The sequence below is a fragment of a genome, unplaced genomic scaffold (assembly GCF_019419815.1).
Source record: "Pyrus x bretschneideri cultivar Hongxiangsu unplaced genomic scaffold, Pyrus_bretschneideri_v1 Contig64, whole genome shotgun sequence".
NCBI classification, from domain to species: Eukaryota; Viridiplantae; Streptophyta; class Magnoliopsida; order Rosales; family Rosaceae; genus Pyrus; species Pyrus x bretschneideri.
Window position 1 is genome coordinate 1,677,380 of NW_025999803.1, and position 19,289 is coordinate 1,696,668.

A 19,289-nucleotide genomic window follows, 5' to 3' on the forward strand; every position below is an offset into this window, starting at 1 on the left:
CTTGAGAACGCTCATACGACTCAATATGGGCCCGACGCTTTTGGAACAATTCAAAATTTAGGAATGTGATCCTTTCTCCAAACGTGTCAGCCTTCGTTTTCTGCTTACTTGCATGGTAGAGTGCTTCGTTGGCTTCACCATTGAGGTCCACAAGCTCTTTATGAATTCATTAGCTTGTGGTTCCAATACTCGGCGGCGCCCGTCTCATAGTCGAGTCTTCGCGAACCTAATCTATACTTTTCAACTAGCATCTCCGAGTCCACAGAGCTAAACGATGACGTAGGATTTGCCTTTCGCAACCCCGGAAGTGGAGAAGGTTCCATGTTGTACCACCCGTGGAACTTCGCAGTTAAAGCCCTTAGCTTCATGTGGGAACTTGGACATGTTTGTGTTCTCAATTATTTTAGCTATTTGAGAAGTCTAATTTTTTACGAGGGTTAATAGTTATTGCAATTATATGTGAAAAACATATTTATACACAAGTCTACCATGATGAGGATGAAATCAGTTGGGTAAAAGAAAGAATGTGTTCAAGGTATTTATGTGGTCAGGATGCGATGCATGTGACATTCAAAAGTTGTAAGAATCCCCACCACTACTTTTTTGTCCCCTAACTTGAAATATGCTTGCAAATGTTGTTACTTATTTCCAACATAAAGGTTAGGGTGTTACCCAAATTCGAGTTGTTTCCTTTCGTCAACAGCCAATGTAGCGGTTTTGATGGCGGCTGTAGACAACTCTCCAATGAAGGAGATGAGGGCTTTATTTTGTGTTGTTTTTTTGCTTCTATTGAGCCTAAGTTTATGTGAGCCTCCCTGAATGTATTGGTTATATTCCCTCTATTTGCTTTGCCTTTTTATGTTGTGTTTACTTTGTTTATGTTAGGTATGCGTATAATATTTATATGGGCCTAATATGAAAGGATTGTAGAATTAAACACTTTTGTTTAATCCTAGCCGATGATTCTGTTTGATTTATTCAATTTGATGATTATAAATAAAGAAAGGTGTGTGAGAAAGTATAAATGGAGTATGAAAATCACTTCCCTTGTAGAAAAACCCAGAGTCATGATTTAATGAGTGATTGCATAATGATGAGATCAAATTCTTTGTCAAAGATCATAAGTTTTATAGCGAAAACCATAATTAAATATCCACAACAGACAAACGATCAACTAATGAGATGTGATTGAAACAAACAAAAAACCCAAGAATCAAACAGAGAAAACTTTCGACCCTAAGCAAGCAAAAAATAAAAAGATAAAAAAATTAGTTTCAACTTTCTAAGCAAGAAAAATGGAAAATAGAAGAAGAGGAAGAAGAAAAAGAACGTTGGCGCTCCCCATACCACCCATCCAATCCCCCAACTCCAATACGTTAACCTTCAGATATTTTTTTATTTCCCTCTCAATCTAAAAAAACAAAACGCCATTAAAACCCCAATTTTGTCACTCTATCTCTCTTATCAGAGCAGAAGCGACGACACCACAAAAATTATGGAGGGAGCAACCCTGCTTCGCTCTTCTCTCGCCTCCAGCAACCGCCTCTTCTTCTCCTTCCGCTCTTCCCATCGCCTCGCCCTCCCCTCATCTCGCTCATCTTCTTCCACGGCTTCTGCTGTAAGAAACCACCGCCACCGTCCGATTCTCAACCCCCGCAGACGCTCCCTGCTCCGCCGCGCCAGCAGATTATTCCCCTCCTCTGCCCCCAACGTCGCTAGAAACTTCTCCTCCCTCTCACCGCGTGCAGTCGCCACCCCCTTCACTCAGTCCCCTTCAGGTGCATTTCCATGTCAAACCCCTAGCTACCCAATACCCGTTTTGTAATTTTGTGATTTAATTTGGGTTTTTTTTTTTTTTTTTTTTTTTGTGTGTGTGCGTGTAGAGTTTTCTGGGGTGCAAGATGAAGTCGTGGAAAAGCTCGGGTTCGAGAAGGTCTCTGAGGAGTTCATTGGGGAGTGTAAATCCAAAGCTTTGCTTTTCAGGCACAAAAAGACCGGTGCCCAAGTCATTTCGGTGTCCAACGATGACGAGAATAAGGTTTTCGGCATTGTTTTTCGGACACCTCCGTGAGTAATCTTGATAAATTTGTCTCCCTTATGTAGTGGGGCTTTAGCTTTTTCGAATTACGACATTATTTTTCTGCCCATTATGTGTTTGATTGGTTTACTACCAAAGAATGAAGAATTGTCATGTAAATCAAGTAGCTTGAAGTGATTGCAAATGCCCCTTTTTTTTGTTGTCGATCAAGATATTTACTCTTGTTTATCTAATTCTTGATGCAGGAATGATTCCACTGGGATCCCTCACATTCTCGAACACAGTGTGCTGTGTGGATCAAGAAAGTACCCTTTGAAAGAACCATTTGTTGAATTGTTGAAAGGGAGCTTGAATACGTTTCTGAATGCATTCACATATCCGGATAGGACTTGCTACCCAGTTGCTTCCACAAATACAAAGGTAAAAACGTGTCGAGAATTGGAACAGAAAGGATATACACTGTGATATGTGTTATATCTACACTGGATGCTGTACTAAAACACGTCATTTTGTATCAGGATTTCTATAACCTTGTCGATGTATATCTGGATGCCGTCTTCTTTCCTAAATGTGTGGAGGACTTCCGGACTTTCCAACAGGAGGGTTGGCATTACGAGCTCAATGATCCTTCTGAAGATATATCTTATAAAGGTTGCCTATTAGTACTTTATAGAGATGCCTAGTTCTCTGGTGTTTTTTTAGAATTGCATTACCTTTGAAAAGAAATTGATGTTTCATGGTTATAAATTCCATTGACTTCCAAGTATTGAGCTACTTTTATTTCTTCTTAAATGATTTCTGTGGTTAATTTCAGGAGTTGTTTTTAATGAGATGAAAGGGGTCTATTCCCAGCCCGATAATATACTTGGTCGGACTGCTCAACAGGTAAGTTTTCTTTTCTTATTCTGCCCAACTGTTTTAATAGTTTGGCATAACTGTAGCTTCAGCCATCTTTGATTCTATTCCTTCCCAGGGAGTCTGAATGATTTGTGCAGCCCAATGGTACAAATCATATTGTAGAGGGTTTAATGGTACCATCACAATGTGAACATTTACTTGAATTTATGTACTTGATCCAGTTATGTTGTTGTTTGAATCACTTATTGCAGAGGGTTTAATTGGGGCCAACTGTGGTAACTTGTTGGGGAAAATTTGTGGCGGGCTGTAGTTTGATCACATCAGTTTGAGCTAAATGTTTTATAAATCAGACAAATCATTTAACATTATCAGTATTCAATTCTATGTTGTTATCTGCTCAATACAATGGAACATATTTTCTGGCTCCAAATTTATTTACCATTGCACTCACCATGTTGTTACTAATTGGAGTTATGAATGCGGGAGTTCATTAAGGACCATTTGTTCTGGGGTATACACACTTACACAGCCGTCCATGTTATTCACATGTTACAATAGAGTCGTATGTTATCATGGATGATTATAGGACTTGAACATTTAATGGCACTTAGCTTTTGTGAACGACTAAAGTACTTTGATAGGATACATCTTGTTTCCATTTGTAATTGTGTCATGTACATTTGCTACAGGCTCTTTTTCCAGACAATACCTATGGTGTTGACAGTGGAGGTGATCCAACCGTTATTCCTAAACTGACATTTGACGAGTTCAAGGTTTGTTGTGTTCACCAAGAAGAATATTTTTCTATTCTTTCAGAATACTATATTAAACTTAAATGTAACTGTTTACGTGTGTTGTGGTCGTAGTATATATTTCTTAAATTTTTTATTTATAGGCTTAGAATCTTAATTCTTTTGTAGAATTTACAATTTGGCACATCATTCCTGTTATAGTAGCACATTCTGTGCAATTTTTAAGAAATGCTCTGGAAAATTTCAGCATGTTGTCCTCAGTGTATTCAGCTGACCAACCATAAGAAGTTTGGAACCATTTAAAGTATGCATTCCAATGTCATTTATTGTAGAATGATAGTATTTACAATTTTATTGCATAAGGGTTGTGGACAAAAGAATTTTGTTGTTTGAGAGAGCTTTTTTGTCTGTCACGCACAATGTTTTAAAAGGCTCGCCTCAGGGCGCGCCTAGGCTCCCTGTGAGGCTGGGCTTGAGGGTTGCCGCCTCTGTTTTGAGGGAGTGGGCAGAAGGCAGCGAAAGGTGCTGCTGGAGCTGCCTAGGTGCGCCTTAGGGGAATTTTTTTTTACTCCCAAACCCAAATTTTAGGTAGGGTTTTAACTGCCTCGTACCTCTTCCTTACACTATCATCTCTCTGCCTTTTTTTTTTCTTCTGATTTTTATTTTTTTATATAATGGATGTGTGTGCTGTCTACGTTCTTTGTTATATGTGTGCTCATTGTGCTTTTCATCCTCTATTTTATATATATATATATATATATAAAATATAATATATGTATATATGTGTGTGTATATGTATTTATAATATATGTGTGTGCTCAGGGTGATTATTGATTAATAATCTTTTTTTTTTAATGTAATATATGTGCACGCTCAGTGTATATATTAAAAAATTCACACCCAGGCTGGGCTATCCCTCGGACGCCTCACCCATGCCTTGGTGATTTCTAATAGGGTTATTAGTAGCTTTGATATTTGATATTCTGAATAGCAACGCTGTGACTGTTCCCTTCTTTTTTCTGTGGTCTCTGTCTCATATGCATATTCATCTGAGTGTGACCATATTCCTGCCAAGTTTTCTGATTCTCGTGTTTGAATTTGCATATATTGATTATATTTTACGTTTTTCTTAAATAATATTTAATTTAAATTCGCAAACATACAGGAGTTCCACCGTAAATATTACCATCCCAGCAATGCCAGGATCTGGTTTTATGGAGATGATGATCCAATGGAACGCCTGCGCATTTTGAGTGGTATTAAATCGGATCTCCTTATACATGCATTGAATTACTTTGGTTTGCTAACTAGATTATAAGGTATGACTAATTCTGCATTTTCCCATAAAAGATTGAGTGAGTACTCCCATATAAGATTGATGAGAAGCTATAGTTTTATAAAGAAACTGTCGAGGATTCTAATCTAGCCACTGAAACCATGAAAATTATGTGCCGGTTACTCTAGTGGGTCTTGTTACTATTATCATTTCTTATAGTAGTGTGCAATTTATGGTTTTTACTTTTCTGTATCAAGGTTACCAAACCTGCATGTCAACAGGATTTTCCTTTATTTCAGTTTTTTAACCAATTTGCGTTCAAGAACTAAAATATAGTTACTAATCTAAGACAACAGAATAGATATCAGTTGCAAAAAGCCATGAATCACTTAGGTTTTCATTTTTTTGTCATTGCTTTTTCAGTTTGATGGCCTAGAATTTTTTATGAATGATATTTAAGTTTTATAGTGGAATATATCTCTAGCATCTCATCCCTCTGTCTCCCTTTCACAGAGTACCTAGATATGTTTGACGCAAGTTCATCTCCAAATGAATCAAGAATTCAACCACAAAAACTATTTTCCAAACCAATTCGGATTTCTGGGAAATATCCTGCTGGTAAAGGTGGTGACTTAAGGAAGAAAAACATGGTATGCCTCAATTGGTTGCTCGCTGAGAATCCCCTAGACTTGGAGACTGAACTTACGCTTGGGTTTCTGGATCATCTTATGTTGGGAACGCCTGCTTCTCCATTGAGGAAAATATTGCTGGAGAGTGGCTTGGGAGAGGCCATAGTTGGTGGTGGAGTTGAAGATGAGCTCCTACAACCCCAATTTAGTATTGGGTTGAAGGGCGTTTCGGAAGGTGACATTCAAAAGGTAGAAGAAGTAGTCATGAGTACACTTAAAAAGTTAGCAGAGGAAGGTTTTGATACAGAAGCTGTAGAAGCATCCATGAATACAATTGAGTTCTCTCTGAGGGAAAACAACACAGGATCATTTCCTCGTGGTTTGTCACTAATGCTCCGATCTATGGTAAGATATATCCATCTTGAGTTTAGTTTTTTCCTTATCTTTTTCTCAATAAAGTGTCTGGCATCTTTTTTGGCCATTTATTCTTGATCAGAGACTAATATAAGTTTTTCTTTTTAAAGGGTAAATGGATATATGATATGGATCCATTTGAGCCATTAAAGTACGAGAAACCTTTACTGGCACTGAAAGCCAGAATAGAAGCTGAAGGCTCGAAGGCTGTTTTCTCTCCCTTAATAGAGAAATTTATTTTGAACAATCCCCATAGAGTTGTGGTAGAAATGCAGGTAATGAATTATATATATATTTCCCAAGACTTTTCTTCCCTGTTTATTACTCCTAACAAGCAACTTCCTTGCCAGCCTGATCCAGAGAAAGCTTCTCGTGATGAAGAGGCTGAGAAAGAAATCTTGCAGAAAGTTAAATCAGGTATGACAGAAGAAGATCTTGCTGAGCTAGCTCGTGCTACACACGAGCTGCAACTGAGGCAGGAAACTCCTGACCCTCCGGAAGCTTTGAGAAGTGTTCCAAGTCTCTCTCTGCAAGACATTCCAAAGGAACCTACTTGTGTCCCCACAGAGGTTACCATCAAATTAAATTTCTTGTGTTTAAGTTTCTGAGAATTTCCTTTTGGGCAAGTTCCTTTGGAAGAAATGGATAACAAAGCACATATCTGTTAAATGTAGGTTGGGGATATCAATGGTGTGAAAGTTCTGCAGCATGACCTCTTCACAAATGATGTCCTGTACACTGAAGTTGTGTTCAATATGAGTTCACTAAAGCAAGAGCTTCTTCCTTTGGTACCTCTTTTTTGGTAAGATGTTTCCAGTGATTTGCTCTAATGTCTTCATTGCTTTGGTTTGACATAACATGATGCAAACTTTTCTTGAAACAAAGGTTTACGTCTGAAAAACCTCAAAAGTAGAGTTTGGCTAATTTTCCATGGGATTTCGAGCATGGACTAACTGGTCCTCCCAATATTTAAATTTGGAGATATAAAAATTTTATCCAAAAGTTTTAATTTTTGAAACTCTCCCCTCTAGAAGCAAAATAAAACCAACTATAGCATCTCTGTTATCAAAGGTAAAGCGCACAATGGCTAATCAATCTGGTATCTCTTTCCTCTTAGTCAGAACCATTGTTTAGATTTAATTGGCCATCGCTGACTAAGAAAAAGAAGTCTGAGCTTGATCTCCAATCCCAACAACTTCCCTTAATTGGTCAACAAGTCAGACTGGTTCCATGCCCTTTCTCATTGACTCCTGTTGTTCTATTAGTCTTTCAGTGAAGAAAATCTGTAGTCAACTCTCGGACTCGTGTTGGTCTTAAAGGCCACACTGAATTTTGTATAGCACATGAGCAATGGTGATAACTTGCATGTTGAATGGTTAGGAACACAGTTCTCCCATTCTTGACACACTTTTGGAGACACAAGAAGGTTTCACATTCAAATGCATAGGAATTATGCAAAATTATAGAATGAGTACTTTCTTTTACTTACTGTGGTTATTGTGCATGCCAGCATACCCTTATATCGAAGTATACATTTATTATTTATTGATAAAGTAAACACACAAGACTACATGTTTTCGTGGACTACCCTGTGACTTTTGAATACAACACTCATGCTCATGCCCCTAATCACGGTGACAAATTGTATTTACGAAAGGAAAGACAATAATGCATAACTATTTAGTGGCAAAGCATGGATAGCAGTCGTAGTGTTGCAGCAGCAGCAACGTTGCTTTATGAAAATTATTCACACCCCACTAAACTGCTTCTTTACTGACATTAATAGTGTAACCATAGCCAGTTGAGCTTTACAAGTTGCTTACTTAAAGAATGTTATATTCTGGGGTAAGTTAAGGAAATTAGATTGTATTCCTGATGGTATCATGATCTTCTTTGACAGCCAATCACTGTTAGAGATGGGCACAAAAGACTTAAGTTTTGTGCAACTTAATCAGTTGATTGGAAGGAAAACTGGAGGAATATCAGTTTATCCAATGACATCATCTGTACAGGGCAAGGAGGAGCCTTGTAGCCATATAATTGTTCGAGGAAAAGCCATGACAGGACGTGCTGATGACCTATTTCACTTGGTATACTTTGTTCCTTTTCTTTTTAGAGTTGGCCAATAAGACATTCCTGTTCATTACTTAAAGAATAATTAATATGTGATGGGCTTCATGTATTTATTGCTTTTAACTTCATGACTTTTCATGAAGTTTACCTTGAGGCTTGAGTTGACCATAATCTGTCAAATTGTGAAATGCTTATCACTTAGATGTAGTACCTCACTTGAACAATAACTTAGAAGAACAATTTTTGGTTCTTTAATAAGATTCTCCCTATTTTTTTTCTTTCTAGATAGGATCAGTTACTGTACTCAAATGAGAAACAAATTACAAAAGGAGATATGCAAGGAGTCCACGTAGCACAAGCCAAGTGTAAAACGCGTAAATGAGAAACCAACAATTAGACAAAACTCCTTTATCTGAAACATTAGAAAACTATTTCAGAAGAAAAAACAAAGGATTTCCTTACTTGAGGCCATTGACCCAAAAAAAAGCGAAGGAGAATCTTTGCTTTTTCTTAAGTTTTATCTTAGTAGATGTAAATTCTATAGATTAAATCTCTTGTTTCCATTCTAGATACCATGCTTTCATTTGAAATGTATCCTATTCCTATGCAAAATTCCATTGTTCATTAGTCAAACAGATAAAATTTTAGGCTTTTTTCTTAATTTAGAAGAAAAAATTGTTTACGATTTAGTTATCCTTTCTTTATAAGGATTGTATACATATACTAAATGATCAATTTCATACTTTTCCTTCTTTTTTTTCCCTTTTGCATGGCGGAATATTTGTAATCGCGGTGCCATTACCGAGTCACGGACTGTATAATTGTTATTTTACCTCTAGATTAGTTTTGTAGTCTGGTGCTTAATATTTGCTGCAAATTTAATCAAGGTTTGATGTAATTCATGTTATTTCAGTTCAGCTGTGTTCTTCAAGAAGTCCAGTTTACAGACCAGCAGCGGTTTAAGCAGTTTGTCTCTCAAAGCAAAGCTAGAATGGAGGTATATAATAAACTGTATTTGAAAAGGTTAATCTGAACTGATCCTTGACATTAATTATCAAAGTGTAATATTTCTGTTATGTCGTTTTCAGAACCGATTGAGAGGTAGTGGTCATGGAATTGCTGCTGCAAGGATGGATGCAAAACTAAATACTGCGGGGTGGATTTCTGAACAAATGGGTGGTGTCAGGTTGGACCGGGAATTTATAAGTGATTGTTCATTTGTGCTAATTGTGCATGTCCTACGTTTCCTCTGTGAAGTGTACTTTAAATACAATATTGAATAGGGAAACTTAGTGCAACCAACATACTTTCTGATACAATGCAATTCATATCTTCTGTCTACTTAGTTACTTGGAGTTTCTTCAAGCTCTTGAAGAAAAAGTTGATCAAGATTGGGATGGCATTTCTTCGTCTCTTGAGGAGATCCGCAAATCCCTACTTTCTAGGCAAGGTTGCATAGTGAATATGACTGCTGAAGGGAAGAATCTTACCAGCTCTGAGAAGTTTGTGAGCAAATTTCTTGATTTGCTGCCTAATAGCTCTCCTGTTGCTACTGCTACTTGGAATGCTCGACTACCTTTAGCAAATGAAGCCATTGTAATACCTACTCAGGTGAGAATACTTTTTTGTCATGGTCCTTTTTGAATGTTTTGTGGAGCAATTATTCTAAGCTATTACCTTGTACAGGTTAATTATGTTGGAAAAGCTGGTAACATTTATGACACTGGTTATCAGCTGAGTGGGAGTGCACATGTTATCTCCAAATACATTAGTACTACATGGTTGTGGGATCGTGTAAGAGTTAGTGGTGGAGCATACGGAGGGTTTTGTGACTTTGATAGTCACTCAGGTAAAAATTCTTGTTAAACTGTTCTCATGGAGTTTTAATTGCTTGTGTTAGGAACTAAATTTGTGAAATTTTATGTAGGAGTATTCTCTTTCTTATCTTATCGTGACCCCAACTTGTTAAAGACACTTGGTGTATATGATGGGACTGGGGATTTTCTTCGACAATTAGAAATGGATGAAGAGACTCTTACCAAGTCTATCATTGGGACAATCGGAGACTGTTGATTCGTACCAGCTTCCTGATGCCAAAGGTTATAGTAGGTATGTTAACATCACCTTTTGGCTTGTTGGAAAGTGGAGATATATGTGAGGACCGCTGTGAACCAGAAGAGAACAGGATATATTTTTACCTTTTAATGATTGTTGCTTGAAACAATAATGTGTACGCCTCCACATCTAGTTTTACACACACAACCTGCCAGAATAGTTTGTTGGCGGTCTCGGATTGGTTCTGAATTTACTTCTTGTTTCCAGAAGACTTAAATCTTTTGTCCTCACCTGTTTCCTCTTTTTTTCTCCTGCAGTTTGTTGCGATACTTGTTGGGAATCACAGAAGAAGAAAGGCAAATCAGACGAGCAGAGATACTGTCAACAAGGTAAAGATGCTGTTCATTGGTTGATGATTGAACTTGTTATTCAAGTCGTAAGGCATGCCAAGGATATAACACTACGACGGCAGAAAAACTGTTTAGGAGAACCATTTTTGTTATTCCATCGTTGTCATCGTGATAAACTAAACTGTTCCTTTTTATTTTTCGGCAATAGGTAGCTCTCATGATGCTAGTTTTATCATACCTAATCAGAGTATTTTATTTTCATATTTAGATTCTGGTACGAGAACATAAGGCCATGCCTGTTAATGTTTTACCTAGTACAAGATTTAACTCGTCGTTTATCCCACAGCTTGAAGGACTTCAAGGAATTTGCAAATGCAATCGACGCGGTCAAAGACAAAGGGGTTGTGGTTGCAGTGGCATCTCCAGATGACATTGATTCTGCACAAAGGGAGCGAAACAACTTCTTTCAAGTAAAGAAAGCCCTCTAAGTCCTATAAAATGCTCCGGATATCGATCTTTCTGTAACGCTATTTCCAATTCTACAGCAAGGGACGCCGAATGTGTTTCTTCGTTTTATTACACACAAAGCAATACATACAGTCATAGCAGATTAGAAAAGAAATTTTGGAGCATGAAAAGTGTACTTACCATGTCAGATGCTGCAATTTGGTATTATCTTTAAACAGTGGCAGCCAATTCTTTTGACCCCTTTTACCATGACAGGTGCTCATCTTGCAATTTGGTGGTAACTGATTCTTGGTTCACACTACCAAAATTTCAATATATCAAAACACTGACATTTGATGTCTTTCAATATGGCCATGCCTTTTGTTTTTTTTTTTTTTCACTTCAATTTGTTACAAGCGATATTATACATTACTCAACGTTAAGAGGAGGGAAACGGTGTGGCCCATCTTTCCCGCTGCCCCATTTATCCTCAATTTTCTTCTTCAAATTTTTTTTATTCAAAATAAAAGATTTTTTTAATTATTTTTTTAGAAATTGTTACTGGCACTTTAAAAATTTTATTGTGCAATCAGCAAAATTATATTTTCTTTTTAAATATAAAAAGCACAATGAAAATTGACTTTTTTTTATTAGCACCACACATAATGTTAAATACATCACGTTAAAGTTTAATATTAAATGACTTCTGTACTTTACTATGTAATGACAATTTCAATCTTATAAGGTTTTTTTTTTATAAATTAAAAAAAATTGAATACACCGTAAATCACTTTTAACGTACTATTTATCTTCTTCAATTCTCAAAACTCGTTTTACGCTCTCTTGATTGTAAAGCAAAATCTTAACCAATGAAACTACAAACACGTTAGTTGAGAAAAATTATTGAGGAATGGAACAAGAAATCTGTAATACCCCGTATTTAAGAAAAATTAATTGTATAAATGTGTGTGTAGGTACAAGAACTCGTATTTTTGACATGTAAGTTAGTAGAGACTGCTTTCACTACAAAAATATTTTTTTAAGTCTAGCTAGTACTTTTATACTTAAATTTTTCCAACTAGAGATGTTTGTACTAATAAACATTTCATTATAAATTATACTACGATATGCGTTAAGTTTGTAGTTTCATATATATTAGATTGTTTTGTAAGGCTTTTCATGAGTTGGAGCTTGTAATTCACCACCATTTGGCTGTCTTTCTATTGGCACACTTGGGAGCTTTTATCCTCAAGCTAGATGAGAAGTAAGATGTCATGCAATCTCTATAAAAGAAGGGCAAGAACCAACGGAAGGAATAAGAAAGAAAAGAGAGAGGAAGAAGAAGAAAAAGGAGACAGAGAACAACATCAACAAGAATGCCATTCTCCCCTTCGTATTACCTTGTTTCTTTTACATATTGTACAGGCTTTAAGTCATCTTTCATTGTATTTGTAAGTCTCTCATATATAGTGAAATACAAATGAAAGCAAACCCTAGTGGATGTAGTCGAATTGACGAACCACTTAAATTGTGTGGTTATGCATGTACATTTTGAGATCATTGCCATGAGAAGCTCTCCCACCTAACCATCGAAAATCTCCCTTTACTTCCCTTGAGAATACTGTAAAAGAAATGAGAGACAAACCCCGGAAAATGTATTCAAGCTTACCCAATAATATCTCCACCAAACTCACCATCACTTTCATCTATCAAAAGAAAGATATCCAAAAACTAGAAATTCGTCCTACCTATTTAACCAACCAACCAAAACATCGTCATCCATTATTCAGATTCAAATATTTTACCTAAAACATATCCAAATTTTAGGAATATCCAACGGTTCGATCGTCCTAGATGTTTGAAATACCAACCCAGTCTCCAATCCCTCGGAAAACTGGCCATCCATATACCAAAACCCCAATTTTCGTAACTCAAATAGCAACACTTCCTTCACAGAAGTTGTTCCTTATTCTCGTTACGATAACATATCCAAATCCCAGAAAGATCCTATGGTCCATTCATTCCAGATCCTAAAATACTATCACAGCCTTGAAAGTCTCGTAGGAAATCCTAAAGTCATGTTTGGAGCTTCAAAACTCCAACTTCCTGAGCTCAAACAGAAACACTTCCTTCACAAAAAGTGAAAAAAGAAGGAGAGAATGAGTGAGTGAGGAAGAGGGGTCGGTTGGTAGAAAAGAGAGGAGAAGGACTTCAAAAGAAAAAGGATAGTTGTGTTAAAAATAATGGCTAAGTGTTAGAGTAGAAGAAAGAGACAAAAAAAGAGAAAAATTTAAAAACAGACGTGAAGAAAAAAAAATAGAAAGGGGAAGTGGCGAAGGAATAAAAAAAAACAAGAGGGAGGATACGAAATCAAAAACAATAAAAAGGAGTAAATGGTAGCGTATTGTTCATCATTTGTGTTGTTAAAGATTGTTACCTTGTTGTTGATATTATGATTATATTACTCTTGTTACTAATCAGCATGATTTATGTTAAAGCTTGCAAGCTTGTTAAAGAAAATGTGATTATTGATATCTAAGTTATATACATATGCATTGCAAAACAAGAAAGAGAGTTGAGTTGTGTTGAGTTGTGTAAAGTGTTTGAGTTGTAAGGATATTCAAGGGATGAAGAATGCCTTGAATATAAAATAATGAGCCTTGTATATGTTAGGCATCGGAGGAAGGGCTTGAGTATACATCCGTTTTGTTACATCATCTCAATGAATTTGTTTGTACTTTTGGTTGTGAAGTAATTTCTGCACGATTTTATTCTGCTGCATATTCAATAAATTATATATGGTAAACTCAAACGTTTATTATGTAAATATTATTACTTAGTGTTATACAATGTCTTGTATTTCAGTTACAAATAAATATTATTTTAATTTTTTTTACCATATCTAATATATGGTTCACATCATAACTCGTGAATAATCCTTATTCGTAGGTATGGGCGTAGACCTAGCATTCGTGACGTGTTTTTCGTGTTCATGTCGTTTTTGTGACTTACCTAATATCTTAACGGGTCGTGTTGTGTAACACCTAGTAAAGTAAAAGGTAATATTGTCAGGTAATGTCCCGTTAATGTTATCAGGTAATATGACCTGACCCGTTACCCGTTAAAAAAATATTTTTTAAATCAATAAATAATGAAAATGAGAAACATAATTTGACCCATAAAAAAGAAAAGCATAATACTAAATTAGTATATGAATACCATATTGTCACATAAATATTACTTCAAAATATAAAAAAAAAAAACAATAAGAGCCTAATGAAAAAACATTAGTACATACTACAAAATACCAAATGTTAAAGGGTATGCAAAATGAAGGGAGTTTAAGGAACCTTACACGTTTTTTACAATAAAACCCTTAATTTTTCATCAATCACCAAGGGAAATGGTATTGGAACTTTAGTTTGATACATTGTCTTCAACGGTTATATTGACGGTGTTCTCATTAAGGTTTTCTACATTAACACTCTCTTCCACATAAACTAAACATTAAAAACCAATCATTATAACTATTCAAATTATGAGTACAAAAAATAATAATGAAAAGAAATAAGTTCAATATTTTATAAAAGATATATTACCTCATTCTCCAAAAAGCCAATTTCATGTGTATTGATAAGTCACATTTTGCATGCATTTATATCTTCCTTATTTGGCGTCTTTGTGATTGTTTTGGATTAAACTAGTTGCATTTTACATTATTTGGTGTTAGTGTGCAGCCAAGGGTGAATTTGGATCAATGGGAAGGCAAATGAAGTAAAAACATTCCAGAAAAGATGTGAAGTGTTAAGAAATGCAATTCGGCCATATTGGGTGATTCTAAACAAGGCAAAATCATTGAAGTCAGCTATGTGTGTTCCAACACCAAAACATGCATTCACATGCATGTCACAACCTTGGCCGTGTGTTCCCATATCATCCCATCATTTTATGCACTTCTAGCACCAAATCAGATTCCTCACAATCTGGCCGTGTATTCCACTACTTGTCCATCTCCCTTTTGCGCCAAAAACACCCATTTCCATCACTTAATTCATTTCAGCCATTTTGACACCAACAAACACAATCATGCCGTGCACTCCCATGTGATTGCAAGTCAGATTATGCATTCCATTACCTTTCTCCACTTCATCTTTGCAGAAATCCACATGCATCTTGATTAAATATACCACATACCTGCAGATCATGTCCATTCCTTGCATCCTTTATTCCAGAAAATCACTCATCCCATCATTCCATGCCGTGTGCTTTCTTCACCTTTCCAGAATTTGTACAAACAATTCACCTTTGCAGATTCCACTCACTTGTTGCAGCAAGGGCACATGCATTTTGATTAAACAAACCACATACTTGCAGACCTTGTCCATGCCGTGCGACCAACACCTCAGAAACCCATTCAATTCCAGCTCATTTGATGCTATTCCATCTCACTTGTGCAGATTGAGATCCAATCTGATTGTTGGAGCCACATTCCTTTCTATAAAACAAGGCTCACCTCACTCTTCAAGGGGTTCCGCATTTTTTGTTCTTGATTCAGTCCATTATACACACATATAGCCACTCCATTTCCCCTCCATTCTCTGCTCATTTCACTTCATTTTCTGTCCATTTCTGTCCCAAGGGCAGAAACCATTCAACCATAACCAATTTAGTTCACTTGCATCACACTTGGAGAATCAAGTCCGAAGGCCACTCTTCAAGGAATTCAACATCAGTTTTGCTTCAAGGGTTTCTTCTTCTTAATTCTATGTTCACTCATGTTATTTATTTTTATGTCAAACCTTTGTAAACATGAAGTGTAACTAATCTTCCTCTAGGGATTCAATGTAACCTTGCAAAGTTTGCCATGTAATTAAGTTAGAATGCTCAGTTTGTTCATCTATTTCTTGTTTCATTCTCTGATTTAATGGTGACTTAGTGTGTTGATTTTAATATTTGATCATCATTTGAATTAATCACAAAGTTGTGTAGCCAAGATTAGAACACACATCATGCATAATCTTGGTAGATATGTGAATGAATGAAGGGAATGTTTAGCACACATCCTGCCGAGTTATTCCCTTTAGTTTTATGAAAGTTTCTTGTGCATTACATACTCTTGATTATGAACCAAAGTTGCACATCACAACTAGGTTCATGATTAGAGACATTTGATCAAATCCACACATCATATGGTTGATCATGTCCAAGTGAAACAAACTCAAGAAATAGGTAGATGAATGGGTACAAACTAACTTAACAAACATGGACTTAGTTGAGCAATGGTGAAATCGAATCCCTAGTTTCATTTCCATTGGAACTATCTCATTGTATTAGTTGTTGATTCATTTATTTGTGTTTACTTCATTTTCTTATACTTTCAAGTTACAAACAACTCTGCCTGTTTTGATTAGTTGATTCATTTCTTATATGCCTAGTTTGATAGTTTGATTCATTTCTTAGAGTTCTTGCCCAACAAGTAATTACATAGGTCCAATTCGTCCCTGTGGATTCACACCCTTGCTTGTGCCATTATACTAAATATATTCTAGCATTAGGAAGGAAATATACATCAACATGTATAACAAAGCTTGAACTGTGTTAGGCAATACTGAAGATATTGATCCAGTATTTTACCCCCAATACTGAAAGCGGATTCTGACGCAACAGTTGAAATAGGAATTGTTAACGCATCTCGTGCTAACTGAGATAGTATTGGATAATGAACACGCTCCATTTGCCACCAAGAAAGAACATTTATATCTTGTCTTCTATCTAGTCTTTTATCTTCCAAATACTTATGTAATTCACTTTTTTTTAACTAAGTGTGTACCATTGTAATTATTATCAAAATCCTACATCACAAAATATATAAAAAATAGAAAGATAATAAAAATAATGCACCATCCAATTTCAAAGTAAAATACAAACAAACTTTAGGTTACCTCAAAGAGGGCATCTCCATCTTCTATTTGATGATTAGGCACTGAGTTCATTGGAATATTTGAGTGATTACTATGAGAAGATTTCTCCAATTACACATTAAAAAGAGAAGTCAATGTGTAACAAACATTTTGATATTCAACAGAATTCACTCAATGAAGCTTTGTGTAAGCCCAATCCACAAAATGTAGCTTATAACGAGGATCCAAGACGATTGCAATTGATACAATCAAATTGTAATATGATCAATACTTGTGAAACTTCATGTGCAAATCATTCCCCATCTTTTTCAAGAAACTATAACAGTCATCTATGACTGCCTTAACTTGAAGCTGAATTGCAAACACTTTAGGGAAGAATAAATTTGATGTGGGTTACTTTGTCCCAGAAAATAAGCATGTAACATCATAAAAATAGCCCCAAAAACTTCAAATCTTCAAATCTTCATTATTTTATCCCACTATTCAAAAGAAAGACAACATTCAAAATTTGAATCACTCAACCCTAAATTAATAAAAACATATCAATAAAAAATTGCACTAACATATGATAGGTTGAGTCTCATCTAGTAGGGACATCTTGTCTCATGCCTCTCCTACTATCCAATATCCCTACTTGTTTAACACATTCATTAAACTTTATTTTTCTAGCCTCAAAACCCTTTATATAATTGATGCATTCACGAATTTTTATCACTGAAGAATCAATTTCTTTAAGTCCATCTTAGACTCTAAAATTCAAAATATGAGCACAATAATACACATGAAAGAAGTTACCATTCATCAAGAAAAGACCTCTAATATTCAATTGATCCTTCAAAATGCTAGCAAAACGAATATTTGAAGAAGCATTATCCAATGTGATTGAAAATGACTTCTTCTCAATCCCTCACTCAATTACCAGAGCACTAATTTTTTCACTTAATGAAACACCAGTATGCAATGGAGGAATGTGGAGACATGTGACAAAAACTTATAATCATTTCATGCAATTTTCAATCCTTGTCTACAAAGTGAGCAGTAAGAGCAAGATACCCATCAGTGCATTAGGAGGACCATGAGAGTAATGTCAAACAAATTCTACTTTTAATTGATGCTATGAACTTATGAAGCGCTTGCTTTTTAGTTTTGAACATCCTTAACACACAGGCTTTAATAGTGTTTCGACATAATAGCTTAATATTAGAAGATACATATGCAAATAAAGTCATAATTCCCTCATATTCAACGAAACTAAAAGGAAGATTATGCTTGACGATTGCCTCTAGTAATAAGCCACGGAATACCATATGATCAAACTTTTAGGCACACATTTCATATGCTAACATAAACAATTCAACATTATTCTTTGTAGGGCATGTTTTCAAATGTCTTTTCATATTACCTGTCAATGTTGATTATCATCTATCAACATTTTCTGAGCACGACTTTTATCATATTAAAAAAATAGTATCCAATTTATTGAAAATGTTCCAAACAGAAAATCTGAGTTATTGCTTATCTAAATTGATCATTCTAGCCTTTTTTTTGTTTTTTGCAACACTCGTATTTGTATTGTCTGTATTTTCACTTCAAGATCTGGTTTTGTTCCCATTATAATTTTCACAAACTCATGGTCACTAAGGTTCACAAAATCTAAATCTGTAGCATCCATTGCTTTTGAAAAAAAATGGATAGAAATTAATTAAAAACTTTTTAAACAATAACAATTGACAAATGGATTTTGAATCACAACTTTTAGTCCAATATGCCGCCAAAGTAACTCTCATCATTCAAATCCATTTAATTAAATAATAAAAATTCACAAGTGGGATACAATTTATATGTGGAGTAGAGAAAGCTAAGGATATTAAAACATCAAAAAAATATAAATATAAATGTAAAATCAAAAGCTCAGCAGAAGGAAGCTATTGGAATTAAAAATGAAATATGGTGGGCTACTCTAAATCGAAAAAGAAAGGATAAACAAATCAAATTTAGCTAAACAAATCAGAAAACGATACCCTTTTGAAGAATATATATATTTGGGAAAATTATATTTTTTCTAAAATTTTCCAACAAATTTTGGCTTTCAATAGCATGATATATTTCCTGATTGACTCATTCCAACTTTTAAAGCCCAAATTTGTTGGAAAATTTTAGTAAGATTATAATTTCTTGAATATATATATTCTTCAAAAAAGGATCGTTTCCTGATTTGTTTCTTTAGTTAAGTTTGATTTGTTTATCTCTTCTTCTTTTTTTTCTTTAAAGTAGCCCACCACATTTCATTTTTAATTCCAACAGCTTCATTCCTCTATTGCTGAGCTTTTGTTTTTACAATTATATTTTTTTAGAGTTTTTATCACAAATGATCCCTGAGATTGACCAAACTCATCATTTTGGTCCCTTACTTTCAAAATCAATCAATGTTGTCCTTAACATTCACTACCACACATCAATTTGGTCATTTCGTTTA

General features: G+C 35.3%; 1 protein-coding gene across 1 annotated transcript; it reads left to right on the plus strand.

The window, feature by feature from the left end:
• The first annotated feature begins 1,463 nt into the window (after window positions 1-1,463).
• LOC103940284 (presequence protease 1, chloroplastic/mitochondrial) lies at window positions 1,464-11,150 on the plus strand. Its single transcript, XM_048573177.1, is given in 20 exon segments — window positions 1,464-1,778; window positions 1,884-2,067; window positions 2,284-2,458; window positions 2,557-2,689; window positions 2,853-2,923; window positions 3,586-3,669; window positions 4,814-4,904; window positions 5,438-5,958; window positions 6,078-6,242; window positions 6,318-6,536; window positions 6,642-6,769; window positions 7,868-8,057; window positions 8,954-9,037; window positions 9,129-9,226; window positions 9,387-9,651; window positions 9,727-9,889; window positions 9,968-10,107; window positions 10,109-10,149; window positions 10,413-10,484; window positions 10,792-11,150. Coding segments are annotated over 20 exon segments (3,249 nt in total). The 5' UTR covers window positions 1,464-1,495; the 3' UTR covers window positions 10,934-11,150.
• Window positions 11,151-19,289: the final 8,139 nt, after the last annotated feature.